Source organism: Phasianus colchicus, chromosome 4 (genome assembly GCF_987193195.1).
Source record: "Phasianus colchicus chromosome 4, bPhaCol1.hap1.1, whole genome shotgun sequence".
Lineage (NCBI taxonomy): Eukaryota > Metazoa > Chordata > Aves > Galliformes > Phasianidae > Phasianus > Phasianus colchicus.
The window spans coordinates 47,738,412-47,763,680 of NC_143439.1; the positions used below are offsets into that span (position 1 = coordinate 47,738,412).

At 38.0% G+C, this 25,269-nt stretch overlaps 1 protein-coding gene across 10 annotated transcripts in view; it reads left to right on the plus strand.

The window, feature by feature from the left end:
* The window catches only part of FRYL (FRY like transcription coactivator), a 158,008-nt gene that overhangs the window by 10,182 nt on the left and 122,557 nt on the right, over positions 1 to 25,269 (plus strand). For 8 of the 10 annotated variants that reach the window (XM_090139463.1, XM_090139464.1, XM_090139461.1 and 5 more), the window contains exons 2-3: positions 5,226 to 5,433; positions 14,107 to 17,582. The exons of 1 other annotated variant lie outside the window; for it this stretch is intronic. In XM_090139463.1, the coding sequence (XP_089995589.1) occupies positions 17,405 to 17,582 (178 nt within the window). In that variant the 5' untranslated portion in view covers positions 5,226 to 5,433; positions 14,107 to 17,404. The remainder of the gene's footprint in view (positions 1 to 5,225; positions 5,434 to 14,106; positions 17,583 to 25,269) is intronic. One more of the 10 variants, XM_090139469.1, reaches the window with a different exon arrangement.

Below are 25,269 nucleotides of genomic sequence, written 5' to 3' on the forward strand. Positions count from 1 at the left end.
ATTGATGGCACTTGGATCAATGCCTGTGAGACCTTCAGTAGGATCAGCTGCAGCCTACGGATCTAGACCTGCTCTTCTGCTTTACTGTTGCAGGCAGCAATACGTCTGAGGGAGACAGCTGCTGCCATGGGGCAGGGTCTGCCTTTTTTCTTTCCCAGTGTGCAGGAAACAGAAAGGAGCAGGAGATGATGAATCTCTAGGTGACATAAAAGTAGGCAAGCTGGAGTCACGCTTGCTACTTCTCTTTAAAATACTGGTGTGCAAAGGGCTTGCGGTCTGTGCTGGGACAGACAGCATTACTGGCATGGTGGAAGCAGCATCTGTTTGAGCTGGTATTATTGTGTATGAGCGTATGACCTCAGACACTGACATAAGGTAACTAACTTCATAGTCAGTACACCTGTGTGGATTATTGGTGGATTGGACACTTACCCTGTAGTTTCTTAGCGAGCAGAACAAACATCTTCCCTCCAGACAGTCTTACCTGGTAAATGGCATAATGGAAAGCAATTAATATCACTTGTTTTGGAGTCTAGTCTTGCGCTAGTAAGTGCAAGTTTTATTAAGAGGCTAAGCTGAGAGACTTGAAAGCTCTTATGCTTAAATGCGCTCTGGCTGAAAACCCAGGTTTAATTTTAGCAGATTTCTAGTCTTTGAAACGAATTTCCAGAAGATAAAAAGTTATCAAAATCTGAAGAGCAAACAGGTTTTTTGGCAGTCTCCCAGTGGAGATGATTCATATTCACGTACTTTGCAGTTCTTTTTTTCTACTAACTGAAGAAAGGATAATGCAGAAATACATTTTTGAGCTGCTATGGTCAAGTTACTATACATTTGGCACAAAGACTTCCTCTGAAGTTTATCTCACAAATGCCTCTCAGCTACAAATTGTGATTATATTGGAGTCTTTTCAATTGGAATCTGTCAGTTTATGAATGGAGAGCTATTTATAATTCTAATGAAGATGAATTGTTGTACCAGTATGATAAATGTAGTTTTCAGGTACAGAAAGTTGGCTTTATTCTCAAGTTTCTGTATGACAGAGATCCTGTTTTTTTTCTGTTTTACCATGATCTTCTCAATCCAGGACCTTCTCATTATGAGTGTTACTCCTTGTTTCCACATTCCTTATGTAGGAGCTGAAACTGCCTCAATTTCCTGCCTTTCAACCGTGCTTCTTCCTCTAGCAGTATCCATGCTCATGCTTATGACATCCATGTGCCCATGTGGTTAATTGGCCAGCAGTTACCCAGCTGTGCTACCTATGGGCTGGGAGATGAGCTGTTTCTGTAAGGAGCTTCTTGGTGTCAGAAAAGTGTGTGGCCTGAACTTAAACACGTGTGGTCAGTAACTGTAAGCTAAGATCCACTGTATTGTTGGCAGCATGTAGTAACACTCAATTTGTCATGGGATCATTTTTTTAGTCTGTCATTGAATCTTGTGATATATTTGCTAAATTATTAACATACCTCAAGCCTTTAAAATGAGCAAAAGAACCAGGTTGTTACTAAAAATCTTCTGTTAGGAGAAATAATGTCAAGCTTCATTAAAAAAAAAAAAAGAAAGAAAAAAGGACAGATGAGGATGATAGTGATTTAGGAAACAACATTCCCCCTTTTTGTTCTTTTATAGCCCAGTTTCATGGGGGTGATGAGCTTATAAATGGTTTCTGAGAAATTCAGAAACTGTTATTTTTGGGGATGCCCTCAATTTTTTTTTTGATGCTTATGGTGCAGTCACCTATTTGTTAGAGAAACAAACAGTCTAAACTAGCTGCAGTGTAAATGTACGTGATGAAGTTGGTGGGATGGAGGAACTGGACAGCCCTTTAAATTCTTTTGGTGTGCTGGTAGCATCTCTCAGTGCTGTAATGGGAAAGTTGCTTAGTTGACTGTAACAGGCAAAGCTTCTATTTGTATAGTGATACACTGTGTGATAAATCTGGGCTGTGTAATGAGTCTGATGCTTCTCTATTGCATGGGCTGTTAGAGCATCCCCTGTGACTTCAGGAACTTGTGCTGCCTGCTCCTCTGGCACTGGCTCTAGGGTCAGTGTGTTATGTCAGTTCTTGTGATGCCCAGGGCAGCTGAATGTAGAAATCAGCCACATGTTGAAGCAACCGTGGACCATTGTGTTTGCCCAGAAACTGGGTTTCTAGCAACTTGTCAGCATTGCTTAAATGATACCTTTAAAAAGTAATATAATTAATCTTTGACTTTATTCTAACTTTACAAAAACATGCCTAGTGTATGGAAAAAGAGTCTGTAACATGGAAAACACTACTTCCAGCCGTTAGTTAAAACATAACATTTTGTGAGTCTTATGTCATTACATCTTTTTGGCCCAGTAACTATAAAAAGGCCCTAATTTAGTGTGTTATACATAGCTTCTTAAATGAGCTTCTTAAATGCAGGTGTTGGCATGCTGATTTCCTGCAGTTTTTTTTAAATCCCTCCCTTCTGTGAAGTCATTGGAAGTAGTCTTCACCATTACCTCCCTAGGTTTAATCAATAACCTTGTATATAGGAGAATCTAATTGCTGCTCGAAAGGTGAGGTTGGTTGTTTTTTGTTTTCCAATTCAATGTGTTAAAGAAGAGTTCTGAATTTTATGTATGAAAATCTAATTATCCTTAGATATGTATTTTAAAAATAATTTTTATGATAGCTAATCTCCTACAGTTAGAGCTTTCATAGAGTCCTAGAATGGCCTGGGTTGAATAGGACCACAAGGATCACCTAGTTTCATCCCCCCTGCTATGTGCAGGGTCTCCAACCACCAGACCAGGCTGCCCAGAGCCACATCCAGCCTGGCCTTGAATGCCTCCAGGGATGGGGCATCCACAACCTCCTTGGCAACCTGTTCCAGTGTCACCACCCTCTGTGTGAAAAACTTCCTCCTAATGTCTAACCTAAACCTCCCCTGTCTCAGTTTAAAACCATTCCACTTTGTCCTATCACTATCCACCCTTGTAAACAGCTGTTACCCTTCCTGTTTATATGCTCCCTTCAAGTCATAAGGTAGGCCTTTATGTAGCTTTGTGTTGCTCTGTTATTTTAGCTTTTTGTAAATAAGTTTTTAATTGGTTAATCTCAAAGCTGAAACCTTCTTGTCTATGGCACCTTGCCTTCCCAGTCTGATAAAAGCATAGTTAAATTGCAACTTGACGTTGTAAGCTGCAGTTAGTGGAATGAAGCCCAGTGATCTTCCCTCCAGCCCTATGCTGTAGTTACTGTAATCGTTGCTCACTCCCTTAGAGACTTTCAACCTTTTGCTGCCTTTACTGGGACTTGCTTCCTTTGTTGTCTTAATCGGATTAAGTTGCTTCTGTAGGAAACCTTAGGTTGTACATAGTTACAGTCATAGTTGTATTTGAAGTTTTGGACAGCACTGCAATGTGAAGTTATTGTTACTCAGTATGTACAGTTGAAAAGCTTGAGACAATTTGAGTTTTCATGGGCCTGCAACTCTCTGAGCCTCTTCTGGATACTTTGCCAATTAAACTGAAATTGCAGCATCCTGTCCTTATGTGGAGTTAGTTCTCAATTTAATTTCATTTCCTCCAGTAAACAGCTGGGCTGTTGGGCAGCCTGCTGGGGGAACGTGGGGGGATGGAGCACAGAGTAGTGAAGAATGGGTCTGGTTGCAAATCACAGACTGGTTTTGTGTGTTTGCTCCACACAGTTTGAAGGAATGAATTATGTATCTGTGAATGTAAGGTTTGAGAAAGTGAGCTATGACATCGGTGTAAGCAGTGGTGAATCTCTGCTCTGATGTGCTTTCAGTTTTATCCAGAGTAATGTCGTGTTTCAGTTGTCTTTGGGAGCTGTGAGCATTTGGAGTGCCAACTGTTTGTTCCAAACTGGAGGGGGCATGTAAGGCTTTGCATGGATTGATTTAAAAAAAAAAAAAAAAAAAAAAAAAGGAGAAAAAAGTGAGCAGTGTAATTACTGGAGACAGATTGAAAGGCCCATATGTTTCTGCTGCACAGAAAACAACATTTTATTGCCCTAATAGTTTAATGAGGTTAAAAAGTGATGCTGATTTTATGCACTGTGCTGTCAAACATGCAGACAGTTGTCACTCTTATTGAAGAGCAGGAGTTTAGTGGGTGAAACTCAGATTTGTATCCGTCTATAAACACATTCCTTTATGACTGCCTACCTCCTTATATAACATTTTCGAGGAATGTTATGTTCCCATGTTAGAAGAAGTAAGCATCAATTAACTTGCATCCAATTTGCACAGGTTGGTCTATTTTTCCTGCTTTTCTTTAAGTCTCACTTCATAAGTTGTAAAAGCAAGTTGAACTTCAGTATGGGGCTTTTTAGCGTTAGGTCACATTTATGTGAGTCTCTTCAGAAACGGTAATAAAGAATTAGAAGGAACAGTCTCTAAATCGGTGACGATTAAACAGTTAACGCATCCCTAAAAGAGACCAGAGTGTTCCTGTTGTGTCTGAGCGCTGCTAAAGTCACGTTGGGTGTACAGACTCTGAATGTACCTGCAGTTCTTCACGCCGTGACTTGAAATATTTTTTTTTTCATACAAATGAAATGATCGGGAGTTGTGAGTTGCTGCTGCGCGTTGAGACTTGAGTTGTTCAAAGTGCTTGGTCTGCCTGCAGGGGGAAATGCCTTTGCTGTAGTTTGGTGGTGAAGGAGAACAAAAGCGAGCTCGGAGGCTTAGGCAAGTTGTGACAAGTATGCGAGTTGCATGCAAGCCTCTGTTGTAGAGGAATCTCCAGAAGTTCTCAAGGCTTTGTTAGAAAGACACAGCTGAAGTACGGCCTGTTTCTTTTTTTCCTGACCGCATCCCTGTGCTAAAGTAGAAGGGAAGAAAAAATAGGAAAGAACCAAAGGACCAATGTGAAAGGAATGATTTGGAATGATCTTCGATGGGGAAAGAGTGTGTGTGTATAGGTATATATTATTAATAAAGCCTGATCCTAGTTTAAATGTCACTGAAGTGTGTGCATAAAGAGTAGTTGTACATTTTATTTCAGTATCAGTCCTCCACCCTCTCCTTCCCTCCAAAAAAACCCAAACAACTCGTGAATTAAAAATCTTTAACCTCTGAGCAGAATAGCAATTTTAAAGACAGCATCCAGATCTTTTTGTGTTGGATTTTTTTTTCCCAAATGAAAAGGTTCAGAATAAAGCTTTTGGAAAATGTTGATATCTTTATTAAAATTGGTGTCTAACATTTGTTTTTTTTCTTTTTCAGTGTTTTATACTTCATCTGTGTGTACTGTGTTCGGAGATCACTTTCTGATATTTGGCTACACACCAACTGACCTGTAGCTGTTTACACCTTTATCTACTCCTCTCATCTCTAAGCACAAGCTGGATTTGGGGGAAAATGTCTTGATGGATACATCCTGAGTGTGATACGTGAGCGGCTCATGTTGGTGGTTAGCAATGGCTTCTAAGTGGTAAGCCCTTCTTCAGAATTCTGCCATAAAGTATATTTTCACATGTCCATGCTTTTTTTTTTGTCTTTTTGCCTTCATCTTTGTAGTCTCTATTTTACTGTAAATACATGTCCAACTTTGCACTATAACTTCAGATTTCTGAATGGAAATTAATTACTACTTTAAATAAGAATATTTAACCACGTTAAATAAGGAAATTTGCTCTAATGTTAAATAAGGATATTTGCTCTGTTACTTATTGCATTGTGGACGGATGTGAGCCTCTGCCAAAGAGGATAAGAACAGAGCAAGCAGCATCCAGCCTTTCATTCATGAACTTCCTAAGTCAGGTATACTTCCCATACTTTCCCCAGGCTCATGTACACTTACTAATTTTTATCAATTAATTTGTGTGTTTGGTAATTCTGTTAAGTAGTCTTTCATGTATTTGTACACTCAGTGAAAATCTAACTTTGTCAGATCTCCTACGATGTATGGGCAGGTGCCTGAGCTCTGTCCTCTTGTGGAAAAAAACAGGTAGTGCAGCTAATTAGCAAAGGCCCTTGCAATCCCTTGTATGGATTTTCTTTTTCCTTACTGGCCTTCGTTTAAGTATTTTATCTCAATTAAGTAGGTCTGTATTGATATCAAACACGGGGTAATTGTTGCAGATAAAGTACTTCTGAGTTGAAGTGGGTGCAGATAGGTTTAACTAATCTGACATAAATTGTCCTTAGAAAATGTGAGATTTTGCTTCCCTATAGTCTAGCAATAAATCAGTTAGGTTATGCTTCTTTAGCCTCTTTGAGAACAGAGGGTATATGGGCAAAATACTGAAATGCAGTTGTTGCTACTGTATTTATTTAATGGTCTTTTGCATTCAGTACCTTAAATGTTCTTCAGTGTTTTTAACATGGCTCTTACTTTCCTTTAGTATATTGTCCTTTATGTTCTTCACACGAGAAGGAAACAATGAAGTAGACTTTCAGTGTATTTTAAGTCTTGGTATGGGATCATTTTTGTTGTATTAAGTTGCTGTTTGCCTCTCAGTTGCTGGTTTTTCTTTCCTAGTTGCACAACTTTCTGACCGGCCTTGCTTTCTTTTGTTAGAACTTTATACTGTATTTATTTTTTTTCTGGTATGTGCATCCCTTCAAACAGTAACAAATTTGTCATTACTGAAGTCTTCCTTGAACATCCTTAGATTCCTGATGCTCAGGGGAGACAAGTGTACTTCTTAGCTTTAGAACAGAGACTCCAGATCAGTTTGTTATTTCTTAATGAAATAGACAAAATGAGGCAGAAAGTTTGAGGATATTAGTATTGTTTTTGCTGTAACTAGTTCTTCTATGAGAGTTTATCACGCTTCTAGAATCTCCAGTTATACCTGATTTTAAAAGATTTTCATGATTAGGTAGCATGTTTCTAGATGTTAATTTAAAAAAAATGTGCTCCAGTGTCATTTGAACATTAGTTCTTCTCTGCTTCCCCATTACTGGGTGCGTTTCTGCTGAAGAGCGTTGTAGAAAAAGCTTGTTACAGTGACAGATGAGTTGCAGAATTTGGAGCACTTAATGCCTTACGTTGTTCAAATAATGTGGAACATCTGAGATATCTGCAAGGAAGCAGTTGAGAATGCTGATAGGGACACAGAAGAGCTGCTTAGTTCATTGAGTGCGAAAGCTGTGTGTCAGATTAGTGGGGGGGGGGGAAAGATTAATGGTTGAAACTGTTATAGGATTTCCCTTCTCTGGGATTCTTAGAAGTTCAGAAGGTCAACAGTGTGGTATGTTTTTTTTCTGTTCAGTGACATCCAAAATCTGTCAAGTTCCTTTTTTAATGTTCTGTAAAGCTCTTTCTTGTTGAACCTATTTTCTGTCATGGAGAACAACTTTATAATTAATGACAATTTTGGAGTTCAGTTAATTTTGTTATCACCATATATTTGTTCTGATGTAATCTACGTATATATTGAACTTCATAGCATAGGATGCTATCAGTGGTGTTCCTGAAGTACCTGAAAATAAATACATTTGGTGTTCAGAAGGACTTGAACTGTTGTGTATTTCTTTTAACAGCCTGCTTAGAAGACTGCATCATTATAAGGTAGTGGAAAAAGAAACTTGTCAGCCAGCTGACTCTGCACTTCTATAGCTCTGAAACTTACTTATAGCATTTTGCATGCAGAGACATCTGAATCTTTCTTTTTAACATGTTTTGGCCAGACAACTGTAATGGGGATGCTGTTCTTCTCCATGAGCAGCCGACAACTGTTTCCTTGAAAAGAAAAATACTGGAGTGATCTCTAACTTGAGAGAAACAGCAGGATGTAGCGCAAGTTGTACAGTTACTCTGTAATAAGAACTCTGTTACAATTAAAGTCTATGATAATATGTGTCTATGGAGAAGTCTTTAGGGAACTGGAAAATCCCTATCCCTTGGCTAGTAGCTAATGAAAACAAGTACTTCAAAGTCAGGGTGGTGATAATAGGCAGCAGTTTGTGAGGTTTGGGCAAAGCACAGGTGATTCAGCTTTGTACTTCTGATCTCTCCTGTGCAGTTACAGGCCTTTCCTGTGGAAACAGTTCCTCTTGGATGTGCTTTTGTACAACAGGGTTTAAAACATCCTACCATTCTTTGCTCAGAGGCACTTGACACCCCTGGTCCTCAGTAAGGCCTTTCCCTCCCATAACTTCATCCTTGTAAGTACCTATTAAAAAAATAATAAAAGGTCCTTGTTCCTTTGATTTGAAACACACCTTAAGGATGCAGGTTAAAATGTATAGCAGAATGGATGAATCAGCAGCTTTGAAAGATATACTTAATTTTAACCACGTTTGACTATCTGTTTTGCATTAATTAATGAAAGATACTGCTAGTGTGGATGAGACTAAATGCCAGTACCAACACCTCTGTTTTTCCATTTGCAGATAGCTGGATGACTTGAAACAATCTGACTATATAAGCAGACCTGCTTGTGTTAATGTGTTGACAAATTGTTTTGTTTGTTTGTTTGATGTAGCAGATGAATTTGAAAATAAGGACTGTTTTTGAAAATTAAGAAATGGAAAGCACTAAGTTTGCTTAGCATAATCTTTCTCAAAGAAGATGTAATCCTAACCTTTATTGTTTTTGAGAAAGAATTCTCTTGTTTTTGACTGACAACTATTCTTTTATTTTTTTTTCCCTACTTAGAAAGCCACAGGTGAGAAAAGAGGCTTTCTTTAGCTTTTCTATTCCAGTCAGCTGACTGGAGCCTGAGTTTCTTTTGCAATAATGGAATTCTAGCTTTCCTGAGTGATCATGCTCAGCTGTGTTTTTAAAGTCAGTATTTGCTTCTTTCTGCTCTTTGAAGGTACCTTTTTTTTCCCCTTGTTGCTTCTTACAGAAACAGGCTTAATCTTTCCTTCAGGTATAATAGAGCAATTCTCTTTCAAATTTGAAAAAAACTTTTTTCCTATTTTTTCACAATTACTTGCTGGTCTCTCAATATATTTACTCTCATTTCTAATACCAGAATAATTATGTGAATCTGGTGCATGTTAGTTAAATGTGCACAAACACTTTGTTAAAATCTTTATTTCTCAAGATCTCTTTTCATGATGTATTAATATTTTCTATGGATTGGTCTTAATTTGTGGTCCTCGTTAACATCTAATACTTGAAGTTACTCTGAGCTTTTCTGTGACCACTAGATCAGTGAGCAGTTGAGTCTGTGTGAAGAAACAATCCTTCGTCTTCACTGCTGCCCTCCAAGTAATGTCTGTGTTCATCCAGCTTCTGAAGCTGCAGTTAGTGTGCCACGTATTGCTTGGGGTGATAGTTTCATTTACCTTTGTGCAATTGTGAGAACTTTACTATGATAGTAAGTCTAGGGTTTATTTTTATTTTTTATCTCAAGCAAGCCTGCTTGGGTGTGTATAAATACATAAAAGGGTTCCACATATATTTAAAAATGGAAGCTTCTCTTGGAAGGAATTCAACAATTGGTTGTTTTAGGTTTCCTCATCTTCCCACACATTTGTTTTCCTGGTGACTTTGATATGCTGAGAATTACTTGCATTTAGCAAGTGTTCTCTTATTTGCTGGTAACCCAGAATTGCTGTTTAACTTATTCCCCACTCTGCTTAATAGAAACATCGTTGATCCTTAATTTAGTACCTAGTTTATAGTTGAATCTCTTTCTTTCATCTCAAAAGTTTTCAGGTTTCTCAAATGAGCAGAGTAAATGAGACCTCAGCTAGCATCTTACACTGAAAATTAGTATTTCCTCTCCCATGCTCAAACCCTAGAACTTTCTTTTCCAAATAAACCTATCTTGGATTACTAGAAATTAGGGGAAGTGTAAATTCCTTGCTTTTTTCTTTTTCTTTTTTTTTTTGCCTGGTAGGAATGGGTACGGTCTCTTAAATTACTTCATTTCTACTGTATCTGAATATACATGGGATTCAAAATTAACTCTATTTTCTGTAAAATTATATTTAAATATAGTTTACAAATGTTTACATACTGAAGCTATGATGTTGGAGTTCTCATAGGCCCACATAGAGCTCCACTGGGAGCACCCATTGCTGCATCTGCCGATGTGAGTCTGTGTGGTTTTTAACACCTTTAGACAGTTGTGTTCTGTCCACTTGTCTAAATACAACTGGACTTTAAAACAGAATTCTTTCAATGAAAAAAAATCTATAGATATTCTGTGTTTGGCAAAGAGGTCTACATTTTTAATAAGAATTCAAGTGTTGTTGGCTGTATGCTGGAGGAAGTGTTTTACTTAAGGTTTAAGAAGAAAAATTGCTACTGCTCTAAAATCTACATTTAGAATGTTTCCACTGGAAAAAAATCTTCTAAAGATTTAGAGGGGGATGAAAAAGGGAAATTTCAAGTTATTTTCCCTACCTACTGGCAGGCAAACATGAGATACTTTTTGGATAATATTCAGTTAAGAAAATAAGACATTAATTTTAAGTACATATATAATTAGCTCAGAGTAACCTGCTGAAGTCCCATGTGTGATTGCTTTTTCTGAATCATTCCTGAAGTATTTTTTTCCAATTTCAGCTTATTTGCTTAGGATTGATCTAATACATCCTTTTCTCTTATTGCAATAACTTATTGCTTTTACTGGTCCTGGATTGATATTTACTTCTTAACCAAAGAACTGTGACTTCCTTTTGCATCTAAAACAGTTGAGTCATTGATTGTATTTTACACAGGAGTTTAATTTGGGGAAATACAGGTATTTTGTCTTCTCAGATGGGTGAACTTCTGAAGTATGGCTTGTGTTTCTTGCATGGAGAAATTACTTACTTTTTAAATAGCTAAAAATATTCTAAATGATATTTGTCTGCTGTCAATGGCTGTCCTTTGCATTGTTAATCTTAGTACAATATTATTTCATGGGCAAAGTTATACAACCGCTTGTTGACTTCTTTCAGAGAGAGAACATGCAAGTTGGAAAAAAAAAATTAACAAAAGAGGAATGTCAGTGTAATCAGTTCTTGAAAAGAGCATGTGGAATTAATACAAGTTGGTATTTACACCTCTGAAAACTAACTTAATTATCTTTCTAAAGTAAAGTAGTAGTTACGCTCTTGTATATTGCTCGTAAGAGCTGCAATGGGCAGGAACACCATCAGGTGTGTGTATGTATCTATTTTTTCTTTGTGTTAAAATGCTGACCACTCCTTGTGAAAGTGGGGTAGTTGGAAGCTGTGTACTAGAAGCAACTTAAAGATTCTTGAATAACTTGAAGCCTCAATTCTGCTTGTGTAATAGAATGCTTTCAGTGTCCAAACCCTTTCTTCAGAGAAGCTAAATGGCTTCTGTCTTTGTATTTCCTACGTATTTTTCTCCTATCATGATTAGTCAGCATAGAATATCTGAGAATGTAATTTGCCCCCAACAGATATGAATGGCAAACTTGCAGATGGTTTTCAGTGCGTCTGGCATCCGCAGTACAGATCTAGTATTTGCTGAAAACATTGTCAGCACACTGCTGACAAATCTCTATGTATGGAGAACATTGCTTTATCAGCACAGGGATACAGATTTCTACAGGTAAGGCTTGACTGATGGTGTTATTATACCTCAGTACCATTTATACAGCATTTCTTAACAGATGGTATACTGTAATCTCTAATTGCAGTCATCAGCATAAAACGTCCTGCTCTCTGAATTTGAAACTGGGGATGAAGTTGGAAAGTATTAGTGGCTTCATAATTGGAGAGTCTGGTGGCAATTCTGACTGTCAAATGTAAAACTGATATACAGTCTTAAATAATTGTTTTGTTTCTTAGATATGTAATACAACTAAATATGACATTAAATACACCGAATACTTAATAGAAGTAAACTTCACTGAGGACATTCCCCATGCATTAAACTACTTAGATTTCTAGTTGAAAGTCCCTGTTATGTTACAATGCAAGTAAATGTTGGGTTAGTTATGAAAGTATTTAGAGATAATGGCGTGAGCTTTCAGTTCTGTTCTTTGCAGAAGTTGCATTGCTTTAGTCAGGTTGTTCCTTTAGAATAACATGACAAATCTTTCAAGGGTTTTTTTAATGTGAAAATTGTACGTTGAAGAGTTCAGAGTAGATTAGTGAGAATTATCAGAGATCTAGAAAAGATAAGCTAAAAGACTTGAATGAAATTTCTACAAGAAGACAGAGACAGACATAAGGTCAGTTTCCAAATACATGGAAGACTACTGAAATGAAGAGAAGCATCATTGGATATCAGTTTCTATGCTGAATAGGGTGATAACGTGAACTTGAACTGTAGTTGAGTGTATACTATAAGATGATAAAGTAACGAAATGTAATTAAGCAGGAAAAATTGTGGACTCATCAGAGCTGCTGGAGGATGTGAAACCTGTGTGTTTGAGTCACCAGGAGCATAGGGGCTGAGTATGAGCGATAAATTGAGGAGCCTCTTGAAATCCCATCAGTGTTGTGTTTTATTATTTGTATTCTGTAATTAGCTGTCCTTTGCTGCTGATATGTACTGTTTTAGCATAAGTGAAAAGCAGTATAGTTCATGAGGCATGTGATTGTAATGGTTGAATGTCAATTATTTTATAAAGGCGTCAAGTATTTGTGTCTAGAATATCAATGTGATTTCTAGCTTTCTGTTAATTACAAAATGCACCCAAACATTCATGAGCTTTCCAACTCCCCCTTCCAATTTGCATTGTGTTCTAAATGACACTGGTGTATCTGTGTGCCTCTGGGGAGACTATTTTCGTGGGTGCTTATGCTGACACACAGTCTCCTACTTACAGTAACAGTACTCACGGATCTCTTTTTGTCAGTAGAAAAAGGAGGAATTGGGAGTAAAAAAAAAAAATTCCTTTGGGCTGCTGCAAAGTAATTAGTGCCTTCATTTCTACTAAGCTGCTTAAAATTCAGTGCGGTGATATCGCAACATGCCTTGTCACGCTTCAGTGCTAGGTTTTGACTGTTTTTAAAGCTGTATTGTAACTTTTTATCTGCAAGTGTGAGCAGCAGCTTGTTTTTGGAGTGTAGAGTCTTAAAATAAAAGTTTTTTTGCATGATTTATTTTAGGAGAATAGAGATCACATGCAGCATATCATGAAAAGGAATAAAAATAACTTCTAGTACCAGTAGAAGCAGATTCTGCTCTGCTCTATCCTATATATAGACTTCTTGCTTAGAAAAATGATTTCATTGTTAAAGCTAATTGTCTCAAACATATGTTTTGGTTTTTTTACTTCTGTAGACAGTTGCAGCAAGTGTATGGTATGAATGCTATCAAAGCTGACTGCATAACTATATTTACATGACATGTGAACTAGGATATATTTAAAAAATCTTATTACAAATGTTTGAACTTTATGTGAGAAACAATTCCGTGTGTGAGGGAAAACCACAGAAGTGCAGCTCTGGTTTACTGTTAATTAATCAAACACAGTGTAACAGTGACTTTTTTGTTCTTTGTAATATGGACATGTTTGTTCTTGAAGGTGAAAACACTTGTGTGTATACACTCATGCACGTGTTACATGTATTATATGGAGAAGAATCTGTTTTTTTCATTAGACTGCATAGCAAACAATTATTTGATGAGTTACTGAGGATGACCTTTAATTACTTTTTGTCGTTTGAACAAGACTGTTTCTAGAACTGTCCTTGTTGAAGCTGTCTAAAGTATTCAACTTCAGCATACGTGATCATTCTTTAAACTTTTCTGCATAATTGAAATTAAAAATTATCCTTTTCCTTTGTACTTCCAGTCAGCACTCACTTAAAAACTACTCACTGAAGTGTTTATCCATGTGATATCTAATCAAGGTGCAAGCTCTGAATGTGGCAGCATTTCTCAAAAAGTTGCCCTTAACAAATGGATTGTGAGTGCAGGAACTGCCATATTTTTTTCACAATCTTCTAAGAACTTTGGGTAGTGGTTTCCTGCTTTTTCTCTGGAGATGCTGCTTCGTAGCTGCCATTGTTCTGGATTGCTGGTAGTTGTACCACAGAGTCTTTGTTTTTAAATAGTGCTGCTTTTTAAATGACCTTTGCATAAATATGGTTTGTCATCATTCATTTTAATTGTTTCATGTGGGAAAAGATCTGGCCACTTCCATTGCCATGGAATAGTTTAAATGATGTGTTTTGTTGCCGACTGAAGTAGTCTTCCTACTCCTGTGTGAGTGAGTATGAATCATTGCAGGTGCTGCTCTGGGATTTGCTTTGAAAATGCCAGTCTGTATTTGAATAAAACTTGCCAGTGGAAGAAATTCACAAGTTTGGAAGATCTTGTGTGAGAGGTCAGAAGTCCTAAGAAGCGAGAGGTTAGTGACAGGAAGACCTGATTGTTATCCTGATTAACGTCTGTAGAAGCAGCAGAATAGACAATTACCTCAGACTTCCCAGGAACTCCTAACGCATTCGGGAAAGCATTGTATTCTTGCATGCTGTTTAAAGATAAGAGCAATTTCTATCTAATACACAGACATTAAAAATGTTGGGGATTTTTATTGAACAGGATGATTTTGCATTCAGTTAGTGAACATAACAGTTTTATTTGGTGTTCTGCTTCTGACTAGTTCACTTAGCCAAGTATTTTATTGCTACTTTTGAGCGTGTTCACTTCTAGTGATGCTAAATCAAAACCAAGCTCATAAAAACAAGTCGTCTCCAGAAATCCCCAACTTTCCAAAGAAAAAACCCTGTAAGTCACTGAAAAAGCCCATTCCCATGTAGAGCAAGGTGCAGCGTAGGTCAAGGAAAAGAAACTGAAGCTTTACCAAAAGCTGGCAGATGGATCTTACATTTCTCAGAAACCTGAAAGCAAGAAATTCTTTCAGAAAAGCATGGAGTCAACTGAAACGATTTTCATGTCTGCATGAACAAAAACCAAACTTACAAATGGTTGAAAAATTATATGACTTATGTTTAAAATAATAATAAAAAAAAAGGCTGTTAAGTCATAGTTCAAAAGCAAAAAGGTTTTTCCTTTTAAAAGGGAAGAAATAGGATTTGTCTTTCCCCTGCCTACGGAGTTCTATGAGATTACAGCAATGTCCTGTTAATTGGCTGACAACCATAAAGTAGGCATCTGGTACCTCTCATGAATTTAATACCGGTATGTTAACTTACAGGCTCGAGTGCAAGTTTGATTTCAAGCTGAGCTGTTACATTCTGTGTTCAGTTATGACTTCAGTCTTCACTGGAGAAGAGCAGATTGTTTTCATTACCATAAGACAAATACTTGCAGATCAAGCTTCTATTCTGAGATTCAAGGGTGAAAAACTTCCTATATGTGGGTGCTATAGTGGCTGCTCTATTTCTGTAGCAGACTGACTCCCACTCGAAGCAGTGATGTTCAGTTTGAATTGGCAAGTTGAAGAAAATAGTGTGTATCACATGAGGATCGCTGCTAATAGTATGCCCAGCAACGGATCAAGGGTGCATAACTAAAAACCCTTTGGCTAAGTAAGAAATATGAATATTATTGGAGACCTGTAGGCTGAGTTAGAGACCTCTGAGGAGGGATGTGGTGTTAACTAAGGACAGCTCGCATCCTACGGCAGCCAGACCCTGCCAGCACGCCGGGCCTGGCCGCGCTCAGTTGGAAGCGTCCCCGGCGATCAGGCCGGCGGCCGCCGCCAGGGGGCGCTGCCGAGGAGCGGAGTGCGGCTTAACGTGTTGCCCCCTGCGAGCTGCGGGTTGGCAGCTGGGTGGCTGCGAGTGTTCTGGCTAACAGAAGTGTCTGAATTTCTCTTTTGTTGCCAAATACTGGAAACTGCAAATGAGTTTTATGGCAAGACTTAAAGAGTGAAAAAAACAACAACAACAAAACAACCCAACCCTATAAAAATAATACTATTGAGTGATTGCTTGAGTTTGTAATGACTCAGTCTTTTGTAAGCAACATTTATCTTTGTGATATCTGATTACTTGTTCTGAAAACATAAAACGCTTCTAAAATGTATTCCTTGCAACTTTTTTGTATTAGTGGAAAAAAGTGCATGAAATCATATAAGGACAGTTCTTTGCTTCATCTCCCAGATCTTTTGCTGCAGGAAATGATGTTCTAGCAATGTATCTTTTGTGACATGGTTGGGCCACCCAGAATTCTGTACTTGTTTACAAAGGAAATTTAGACTGAGTTGAATATTTGGGTATTTTAATGCAGATTAGAATGCAAAGATAGCGCACATTTTTAGTCTGCATGGTGTTTGAGAATGTGTCTCAGGTGACTTCAATGAAATTGTACTGCATTTTTCAAGTGGCTCCCAGTCCCTTGGGAGCATCTAACCAATGAAACTGTGTGACCTCCAGCAGATTATACTTGTACATTTGATAGATTTTAAAGCAATTTTGTTTCTTTTTAAGAAGAGTTGCAGTGGTGGATGTGGCATTAAGTAGTTTCTTTTGAAGTGTATTGTGGTGCTTTGCACCTAAGTTGGGTAAGTGTATTGAACGTGTTCAGAAACATCTTGGGCAAGGAGCTGCTGTCGCAGAGGCTGCCCCTGACTGCAGAATGAGTGCACGTCAACTTGCTCTGTTTGAGTGATGACTGTAATCTACAGTGACAAAGTGAGGTGTGGATCTCTACTCTACGTCTAGTAAATAATAGTTTCAACCATACACATTCCCAAATGTAAAAACCATTAAAGAACGCTTTTCTGCGCTAATGTCTCTCTTCTTTTTCCTTCCCCTTTTCCCATGAGCTTTCTGCTCTAAATGGAAGACATCTTTCATAATGGCTTCTCTAAGCTAAATATAGAATGGTGTTTAAACTTTCTTCCAAATGAAAACAAAAAACTCAGTTAAACCATATGGATAAGTAGCCTTAGGGACAGTGAAAGTTTGGTCAGAATGGGGCAGCTTATTTCTGTACTTGTTGTTTATGGAAGGCGGTTTGAGTAGTTTAGGTGGTAAATATAGCATCAGAACCACTGGAAAGTGGAACTCAGTGTTTAATAAACGTTAATAACTTAGTGATTAGTACTTAATGCCATGTGAGAATGCAAATGGCTTAAATTGTGGTGCTGCTAGACACTTTGTAAGGCTGCTGAAGAGGCTTTGAGAATGATAAGTGTTATCTTTCAAATGCAGATGAATGCTCTCTGTGCACTTCATGAAAATTAAGAGCTATTGAACTCTGTGAAATACGACTTTGAAATACATGTGCATTTTTTTTAGTGCTGAAAAGTGTTGCGATGCTAAAATGGTGCTTTATCCTAGTCAAGAGTTTAATGTATGTCAGTTGATAGACTGGCTTGTTGTTGTTTGGTTTTCTTATCAGTCTGTACAGTTAGACTTCTTTAAAATCTGCCTGGGAGCAGCTGGCAGCTGACGTGCTGGGGCTGGCACCACCCAGGTCCAACATATGACATCACTGGGAGAAAGAAGTCGTGTGCGCAGTCAGTCTACCTCTGCCTTCAAGGAAGTTCATGTGGGAGCTGCAGTCAGTAACGTGCAGCTTAAGTAAGTTCTGAGTGACCAGAAGGCAGGTAAAAATGGAATTTCTGAAAAAAATCGTTCCTACAGTTGCTTCTGGAGATGTTGTGTTGGATGTTGGAAGTTCTGTCCGTGAAAGCTCCCCAAGGCTGCTGAAGATGAGACGAGTCAGTCTGCTCTCCTTAGGACAGACAATAGATGAAGACGAGGAGATGCGTGTTTTACATCCTCATTTCTGTATGTATCCGTGCCATCAAACTGATAACTAAGCTTTCTGCAGGTCACAATTACTTTGCTAAATTGATGGATTTTGCAATAGTGCTTCTTTATCAGAGTCACTACGATGATGGTATTGCTTAGGTTTAGAACTCCTTTAAAAATGACATGCTGTCATGTTAGTGACCTTTATGAAGTAATTTTACAGGATTTTTCATGTGCTTGTTGACTATACTACCCTGTGATTTTTGTGGGCAGGGGGAAATGTGTTTCACTATTAAAGTTGTGAAATTGTAATGTAGCTATGAGTAGACGTTAGGAGTTGTCTAGACGGGTGTGCTGGACAGATATGCATCTGCAGTACAGGATTCAAGTTCTATGCCAGCTTTTCTCTTCCTGTTTCTGAAATCCTGTGTTTTCTGAGGTGTTTCTTTTAAGAGTTTTTTTTTTTTACATTTCAAAAATGTTTATGCTTTCTTTAGTGTTTTGAAGACTGCAGACTTGGTATAAATATGTTTATAGAATTTTTGATTAAGGAGCATGGGCTGTTTTGCCTGTATTAAGTAACAGTTATTGTATTGCAATTAGTAGACATTATAGTATTTAGACCTTTATAGGTAGGAAAATGACAATGAGTTTTAACTCAAAGAATGAGTTAATGTTACTTTTTCAGACAGTTCAACTGAGTTGCAGTGGAAAATCTGGTTTTACTTTATTTTTAGCCAAAGGTCAAATGCAAGTAGATTATGGATACTTTATGGTCTTGGATTCTGATGGCTGTTTTTACCCTTTGGTATATGGTGGCTATTTTTATGAATTAGCATGGCTTGAAATGTTTGTGTGTTTAACTGCAAACATGGGAGATGGTGGCACTCATTCTGTTGAGTGAACTTAGTCTAAACTATGGAGTTAATTTCTTTACACTTTTCTTAGCTTTTCTGGTTGTAATATAAATGTTATATATATTTAAATGTGTCAGACACTTAACATCAGCAGTTGGAGAGAGCTGGGACAGTTTTAATTTACAGACAGGAACAATTTGTGTAGCAAATTGGAATGAATCATAAAAATATGGACTGTTGAAGGCTTTGTGCAGAATAAGGTCTGTTAAAATGGCTATAGCCTATATGTTTGACAACTCTGATTAGAAACTCGTGTTCCTTTAGTCATGGTTGAGCCTGTGTTTGGCTTTAAATGCTATACAGCAATGAGATTTAAAGTTGGATATCACTGTGAAGTGCGCAGCTTAAATGTCTCCATAGGCATATCTTGCCAATTTTGCTTTTGTGCTACAGTATGGTATTCTTTGATACTTAAGAGTACGTGTTACATTTTATTTCAAATGTTATAACTTCAGAGTTATAATTTAAGTACACTCAGAGTTGTCTTTGTGCCAACCTAAAAGAAAATGCTGTAGCTGAAGCTTGTAGTCAAAACAGATGCTTTCATCTAAACATGTTCAATGTTTTCTTGATAGCTGAGCGAATGAATGTAATAGACAATACACCAATCCTACTGTTGAAGGTGACTTTTCTTTTCCTGCTCATTAAGTATTTGTCAAAAGGTCATTTAAGGGAGGAATTTCTACCAATCAGTAGTTTCTGACCGCTATCATCTAATAGCGTGATGTCAACATGTGCAAAATGCAGACTTAGTCTGTCCTGGGATCATGCTTTTACCATAGCAGATACTAGCTGAATCCTCTTTAAATTATCTGCTTATTTCTATTTTTGTATCTTGGTAATGGAATGAACTGCTCTTCTAGAATAGAGCAAAAGAACTGCAGTGTTTACCAGTTGGGTATGCAGCAGGCAGCAGGTGACAACGGAACAGGTAATAAAGCAGGGGAATGATTAAAAAGAAATGAATTGTAAATGGTTACTTAATGGCAGCAGAGTTGGTGGTAATGCACCGCAGAATTTAGTATAATGGTACTGTTTGGGAGCTTGATTAAAGCTAAATTTTGTTGTTCAGTAGCTACGGTTGAATTTGAGTTTCTTTTATTGGTGGTGGTGTTTTATGCTTTTTTTCCCCCCTCCTGTATCTTTCGTTTTTTTTTATCTAGGAAAGTTTTTGTGTGAATAAGAATCTAGGTGAAATTTGGAGTCTGGTAACTACTTAAGAAATATTCTAGAAAGTTGTTTAAAAACAAAACAAAACAACAGAAGAACAACAACAATAACAAAAAAAGACTTCCCAGCGTTTATCTGATTTAAGTATTTTGTATGGAATTCAAGAGATGAATTCTTTCTTTCTAGATTAATTGCAATCCAAAATATGGACTGAATTAGCTTGTACTTTTGCTTTATAGCAGAAAGCAGGGACTTATAAATTTATCTGTGCTCTGTGAATATATATCTTTTAGAATGATACATAGCATCTGTCAGAATACTTTCAAGAGTTTTTTCAAAATCTTTCGTAGCTGTCTTTTGAAATTTATTGGATTTTTGGAACACTGGAAAAAAAATCTTGAAATATTTGCATATGATTGTACGTGTAACAACATGTAAATGGTATTGGTAAAAGTACAGGCAGTTCTTCTAAATTTGCAGTAGCATTTGAGTTCTCCATTTAAAAACTGTGTCACAATAGTCTCTCTACAGAAAGGTACAATTAGAATCAAACAAAGAGGGGATCTGGAGAATCTAGAGGAGGTATTTTCATATAGATGATTACCAAAAATACATACAGACATGTACGCGTGTGCAGACATGTATCTGTCAACATTTTCATATTCTCCCTGTTGCAGTGTTAAGGAAGGTGACTGCTCTGACTGCTCTGTGCAGGTGGGCTCGTAACAGCTATACCTGCATCATGTGAAGTGCACTTCAGGGCTGGGTTGTAAGGCAGGGCAGCTAATGCTGTGGAACAGGTGTCATGACAAGCTGCTCAAGTCAAATCTGCAGTAACCACCCCAAAGCTTTTGAATTTGTTGGTGAGCAAGTGTTCTCATTGCTCCGTGTCTGCATCACTTCTGTGTATGGAAAGTGTCTCCTGCAAGCATTAATCCTGTTTCCCTTCAAACACCTCTGCTAGAGAGGCAGAAATAAGCTGTTGGTGGTAAAGAAATGAGCAGTAGAGCTTCTTCAAGGGACTAACAGCAACAGCTGGGTAGATGTGAACTGCCCCTGAGCAACATCCCTGTGTCAGCTCTCTGGTGATGCCCTGAGAAGTCCCAGACAGCAGAGGATGTCTGGGAAGCATCTGTCTAGAATAAAAGTCAGGTTTAGGATCCGTGTTCTGAATTTCAGTTGGTGCTAGATTGGTTAGTAGGCAACTGAGCACCACTGCTGTTTTTTCCTTCTTCTCTTCGTTCTGTTTGCTTCTTGTTTACATTGAGACTGTTCCGTATTACTGCTTGGGATCCAGAATGCTATTTACATAAAAATCTCTAAACCTCTCTCCTGTTCTCTTATCATTGTAGATAGCATTGTTTTGCTTGAGTAATGCCCCAGGAAATTCTTCTATGTTTGTTTTCCATGAGAAGTAATGTGGAACATTTCTTAAGGGCCTCTAGAGCCTTGTCTTGAAGCCTTTTGCAGCAGAACAGGGAATTTTTGTTTGTTTATTTTTAATGTATCCTGTTGTTTAATGTATGTTGTTGAAATGAATCAACTGATCAGAGGCCTCTTTGGTCAGTAGTGGGGATGGCACTGCATGGCTGGCCATTGCAGGTGGCAGTCACCTTCTGGATGCTATCTGTTTTTTAATAGATTGATCTGTGTAAAATTAACTTTTCAATATTTTAAATAAGTAGGAACATAAGCATCTCTCCAGAGCTTTATTTTAAGTGCAGCGATGATCCCTTTTTCATATTAGTACTTAAAAGCAGATATGAACGACTCTGTAATTCTGACCACTGGGTGAATGTTTAAGTAGGGCGTTTGCTTAAGGCTGAATCAATAATGAACTGTAATGAAGTTTAGAACTATGCAGCATGTCTTTTTAAAAAAGACCTGAATCTTTTGTTGTATACTTGGCTGTACACCTAATACACTTTAGCACAGTTGACTCTGTTGCATCTGAATAATGAGCATGGATGAATTCACAATGGATAAATAATGGATAATACTCCTCATTTCCTCGATTGTGTTTTTGTTTTTCTTTGCTTACCAAATTCTTTACATCATCCTAAAGAACAACGTAGTAGTTTTGACTTGCTTCTTCCTTCAAGATGAGTGTCAGAACGACTCAAAAGTGTGCCTGAAAGGCTGTTTCTTCATACGCAAAGGTACTTATGTAGATTTAATGAGGATGTAATGTGTTTTTCTCTGAGATACAGTGAATAGTGTTTACAGGTTTTTTTTATATGCTATCATAGATTACCTCTGCATCGTTTTCAATGCAAAGGTAATACCATTAATACTTTGCACTGATCTTATAATACATTGTTTTCTGGCCTTGAGGCACTTAAAAGGTTTTCTGAAGCTTAAGTGTGTTACTGTAGTTTTATTTGACAGCTGAACCAATGTAATGGCTCACTGCTTTAGAAAGGAGATTGTACTCTTCCATCTGTATAGTTGTACTATATATTCATCTGTGGTGCTCCTGGTGCACACCAGGCCTAGGTGGCGGATGGTTCAACTTGCTAAACCAACAGGTAGCCATCCTTCCCTCCCAGCACCAACTGGTAGGCTCCAAACCAAAATACCATGAGAGTGAACCAACAGCAGGTTTAGGAAATAGAGATCAACAGTCCTGGTGTTCAAGCTGTTTTTTTCTTGTTCTTTTTCTTTCTGTTCTGCAGAAAATATTTAAATTGAAAAAGTAATGAGAAGCCCCTTCAATTGAATTTAAAAACCCCAAAACTATGTTATGCTGCAAATATTCTTCAAAATGTTTTCTTTAGACTAGTTCTTCAGGATAATGCAGTTAAAAGGGGAGTTGTTTTAATATAGCAAAAACATCTTTCCCTAATTAGTTTGAAGTTACTTCTAACCAAGACAGTTGAAAGCTACAACAGATACAGATAGCACAATAATGCTGTTTGATAGAGCAAATTCTCAGCTACAAAGCAGATTTTTTTCAAATAGTCACCACCATTAGCTATGCATTTTCACCAAGAACGAGCAAGAGCCTTTGTGTTGTGCTTGTAACAAATGGCACCTAGTGGAGGTGACCCACCACTTCATTGTGCTCACATGCACTGCTTGGTCTTTATAAACATTCAGCAAGTGTTGGTGAATGTCAATGGTTGCAATTTTTTCTTCATGAAGTAATTCAGCTTTTGCTTCATGTGCACTTCCATGTCAGCTGCCATTTTGTCTGACTGCCCCTCTGCTGCCGTTGGTCTCCTGGCAACAGAATGCAATAGGACATTGATGGGAAGGTTCAGCCCCTTCTGCCTTATCACCTACATCTGCCTCTGATAATCATGGGCCAACATAATAAAGTAATATGCGTTACTTTTGGAGTAGCTGTTCTGTGTGTCTTCCCAACCCCAGGGTAGAGTCTGTAAAAGGCTGGACAGCGTACGTAATAAAAATTTTATTTTACAGAGGCATTAAATATAAAACAATTTTCCTTTAAAATCATTTAAATTTCACCGTGTTTAAAAATCCAGAACGATGCTCCTATAACTCTCCAAGGTCAATGGAGTATTTACCAGCAGGATAAAATCAGTGCTTGCCTATAGAAATTACATAGCAGTGATATCAGCAGTGTAGACTGAAATTCAGCCCCTATGAGAAGCCTTCCTGTGGGCCTGCTCCCACAGCACTGCGTCTTTCTTGTGCTGGGGCCTCCGGACTTGGATGTAGTTCTCCAGATGGGGCCCTACAAGGGCAGAGCAGAGGGGGACAATTGCATGACTTCTTTCAATAATACGTGGTTCTTCTGGTGACCCTGGGCCATTTCAGCTGGCTTTACTTCTGCTAGCCGTGCTGTCTTGATCTGTAGACTTCCATGTTACTGGTTTGTTCTTTTTTTAAGCTTTTAAATAACAGAATGCTCTTTACTCCATAATTGTGAAGTTTATATGTTTTTCCTCTGAAAAGTGTTATATGGGTGCAAACTAAGAAAATAATTTCAAGTATTTCATCTGAATAAATAGCTGATTTCAAAGGCTTTCCTCTTTCAGTAAATGATGTTTGTTGTGCCTGTGGAAGCACTGGGTTTAGTTGCCCTTGAAGCAAGTCACAGGTACATTTTCCAGTTAGGAGTATGATTTTTTTCAATTTTTAAGTGTTAGTAGGGAATACCCGTGACTTGGGAAGTAGTGCTCGTGGACTCATCTGTTTTTTCTGAATGCATCTTGTTGCTCCTTGCCAAGTTATGAAAGGTCCCTGTAAGCAGAAACCCCCCGCAGGTCTGTGTTTCTGGGCTGGCTTACTCTAAGTCTAAAGTTTCTGCTGGGTATGTTCATTAAGGAAGGATTCTTTTAGGAGAAATCCTGATGCACTGCTGATTTGAGGAGGAAAGCTAACATGGAGTAGCTTTCAGAAAGCCTGATCCTTTCAGCAATGATACTCTGTAAAGATATGAAGTTCCTGTGTGCAGCCAGTTTCTGTAAGACATTGCAGCCGTGCAGGACTTGGCTTATGCTCACTTCATAAGCTCTGGGATGCCCCTTACAGGATGATTCTGTGTAACTAATTTTAATTCTGTTGCCCCTTAATGCTAGCTGCTTACTGACAAGTGCAGTTTGGCAAACTGAGCTTGAGGAAATTTCATGATCATCGTGTTTTGTTGTTGCTGTTTATTTTTTTTTTACCAAGAGGATGCTGTTGCACAGTTATGTTAGACACTGACTGTGAACCTCATCTATTGTCTCTTTGTATCTTTAAGATGCACTGTGGTGAGCCTTTTCTTGGTTATTTCTTTGAGAATATGACTGAATGAAGAAGAATGCTTTCAATTTTAAAGTATTTTTTAACTTGAAAGTAGGAAAAAGGTAAGCAGGAAGAACAGAAAAATGAGCAGCTGGTAATACGTATTAAAGAACACTGCGTTCTCCAGCATGTTATTTTCTGCTGGTGAGAGATAATTTAAAAATGTTTTTACTTTATGGAAATCTGAACCGGAGAATAATTTGTTGTTCCATGGAGGAAGTATTGCAGAAGTGAATATTTTAATTTGCCCAGTAGTTGATGTAGTTATCCCATATACATTCATGGGTAGGCTGTGTTTTTAGAAAGCTAACACATTAATGTCAATTATAAGGTGATATTTTGCTAAATCTCCATTGAGAAATAATGTGATTGACAGAGCAGCCAGTTCCATGAATAAAAACTGCCTTAAGGATATTTTCCACTCGTCTTGAATACGTTCTGGCCACTCAATGCCAGTTGGGTGCTTTCTGTGACTAGCAGAGATGGCAGTGGGTGCTGGTGCTGTCCTTTCCCATTTGCTGTGTCACACCAGCCACAGGTGAGCACACAGGGAGCCGTGTGCAGGGCTCCTGATAAGGTGATAAACTTCAGAGCTGCCGCGGGGCCTCACCCAGCATTGGGCACAGGTGCCAGATGCATCTTACTTATAGAGGCTATATTGTACCGCTCCGCCTGGGGCCCTGCGGAGGACTTTGTGCCGTGGACTGTTTACAGAACTTCCAGACAACCGTGGCTTTGTTGTAAACTTTTAGTGTTTGTTAGGTGATTAGGATCCAATTGTTGCGTTCAGCTGTGCATTTGGGTTTGCTGTTGTTTTCCATTTTCTTCCTTTCTGATTTTTTTTTCCTTTCTCGCTTTTCCATAAAGCAGCAGGGTGA